This window comes from Sander vitreus, unplaced genomic scaffold (genome assembly GCF_031162955.1).
Source record: "Sander vitreus isolate 19-12246 unplaced genomic scaffold, sanVit1 ctg259_0, whole genome shotgun sequence".
In the NCBI taxonomy this organism is placed as follows: Eukaryota; Metazoa; Chordata; class Actinopteri; order Perciformes; family Percidae; genus Sander; species Sander vitreus.
The window spans coordinates 132,501-135,000 of NW_027595427.1; the positions used below are offsets into that span (position 1 = coordinate 132,501).

Consider the following 2,500-nt stretch of genomic DNA (forward strand, 5'->3'; position numbering starts at 1 on the left):
CAGTAGCTAGGTAAGGACTACATGCTCAGCAGCTAGGTAAGGACTACTAGCCAGAAGTTACCGCTGCTAGCGGTTAGCAGTTAGCCACCTCGTTTTCAATGGCAGACCACTGCTACAACACACACTAGTTCACCCTAATCTCCAAAAGAACTACTTCCATGTCCCTGTTCTGCAGGTATTCACACAAAGGTGGAAGTGTTCCCTCGTTTAGAAGAAGTCTCCCAGCTAATCCTGCCTTGTTCTACTGAAGCTGGAGAAACAGCTAGCTGATGTGGTATTAGCTAAAGTGGTTAGCACACACCAAATGTTTCGGCTAGTGACGTAGAAAGCCGTGCAGATGTTGACCAGCTGACCCGGAGACTGAAGACAGGACACATTCAGAAACCGTATCTCACTCAGAACAGCATGGAGGGTTATCAAAGTCTGTATGAAGCACCAGAGACACTAAATAACTCCCCAAATCCCAGGGTTTTGGATCTGGACCTGGATAAAACTGTGAAAGCTAACTTCAGCTTTAAGTGTCCCTTAAATGTCCCCTTAACCGCCGAATGGGAAGCCGACTTCAGCGTCGACTTCTTTAGCAACCTGTCTGAAAGTTGGAAGTCTTCTGGTAGCTGTGCCAAGAGAAATCTCAATCATTCCCAATCTAGCAGAGACGGAGAGCGTAGGTATATGTAAGGAGATAACATAGACACAGGCTCATTATTGATCACTAAAATGATAGTTAACATTAGTCATTACACTTAAACAGCTGATGGAAGTCCAAACTGCCTGAGAGCTTCTCCTGTACTATACGGTAACTCCTCTACTATGAGACAGGAAGTCTCGTGGTTATGACCCAATCGTTAGCCTATTGTTATAAAAACGTCTGCTACGGAGCCATAACGTGAGCTACAAGGTAATGGAGCCTTTTATACATTGTCGTGTTTCTTTAGAAATAAACAACGGACAAATAGAGTCTTTAAACGCTTCAGATGTAAAGGTATTCTCTGTCAAAGTGACGTCAGAATGAATGGCAGTCAATGGGATGCTAACGGGATGCTAACGGGATGCTAACGGGAGGTGATGGCTTGGTAGCATCAGAATTTTTCCCCATAGGAGCTACGCTTTGTGGACGCTCGCTTACCCCCTTGCTCCAAAGTCTGCTGTTAGCACTCGTAACTTAGCATGTTAGCTGCATGGTTAGCACTCTTAACTTAGCATGTTAGCTGCATGGTTAGCACTCTTAACTTAGCATGTTAGATGCATGGTTAGCTCTCTTAACTTAGCATGTTAGCTGCATGGTTAGCACTCTTAACTTAGCATGTTAGCTGCATGGTTAGCACTCTTAACTTAGCATTTTAGCTGCATGGTTAGCTCTCTTAACTTAGCATTTTAGCTGCATGGTTAGCTCTCTTAACTTAGCATGTTAGCTGCATGGTTAGCTCTCTAAACTTAGCATGTTAGTATGCTAACAGGTTAGCTCTGCAGGTGAACAGGATGTTTTGGTTCCTCTGCAGATGATGATGTCAGAGAAGACTCTGATGCGGCCGTCTCGCTCTCTGACGATGGACAGCATCTCACCTGAAGACCTGCCCAGACAAGGTGAGCGGTCACTCTGACATCACCTGCAGCTGCTGCTCTCTGATTGGCTCTCTGCTCACTGTGTTGTTGTTGTTTCAGTGGAGTTTCTGGAGGCGGTCCGGCAACAGGTGCAGAAGTTTGAGGTCCAGTACATCGGGAACCTGCCGGTGTCCAGAGCCATGGGTAGGACAGAATCACACCAACATTCAGCATCCCGACAGAGTAAGGTTCTTTTAGTCTAACATGAAACAGACCCGAAATTCACCAAACCCACCAGACTACATGTAAATAATCAGGACTTTTAGTGTGTATAGAGCCAGCATATCTCCACCAGACTCCATGTAAATAATCAGGACTTTTAGCGTGTATAGAGCCAGCATATCTCCACCAGACTCCGTGTAAATAATCAGGACTTTTAGCGTGTATAGAGCCAGCATATCTCCACCAGACTCCATGTAAATAATCAGGACTTTTAGTGTGTATAGAGCCAGCATATTTCCACCAGAATCCATGTAAATAATCAGGACTTTTAGCGTGTATAGAGCCAGCATATCTCCACCAGACTCCATGTAAATAATCAGGACTTTTAGCGTGTATAGAGCCAGCATATCTCCACCAGACTCCATGTAAATAATCAGGACTTTTAGCGTGTATAGAGCCAGCATATCTCCACCAGACTCCATGTAAATAATCAGGACTTTTAGCGTGTATAGAGCCAGCATATTTCCACCAGACACCATGTAAATAATCAGGACTTTTAGTGTGTATAGAGCCAGCATATCTCCACCAGACTCCATGTAAATAATCAGGACTTTTAGCGTGTATAGAGCCAGCATATCTCCACCAGACTCCATGTAAATAATCAGGACTTTTAGCGTGTATAGAGCCAGCATATCTCCACATGTAAATGGGTGAATTAAGGGTTTATTTCAACCAA

General features: G+C 44.4%; 1 protein-coding gene across 1 annotated transcript in view; it reads left to right on the plus strand.

The window, feature by feature from the left end:
- apbb3 (amyloid beta (A4) precursor protein-binding, family B, member 3) overlaps positions 1-2,500 on the plus strand; it is a 24,616-nt gene that overhangs the window by 19,160 nt on the left and 2,956 nt on the right. Inside the window, exons 9-10 of the mRNA XM_078244560.1 lie at positions 1,500-1,584; positions 1,663-1,746. Of these exons, the coding sequence (XP_078100686.1) occupies positions 1,500-1,584; positions 1,663-1,746 (169 nt within the window). The remainder of the gene's footprint in view (positions 1-1,499; positions 1,585-1,662; positions 1,747-2,500) is intronic.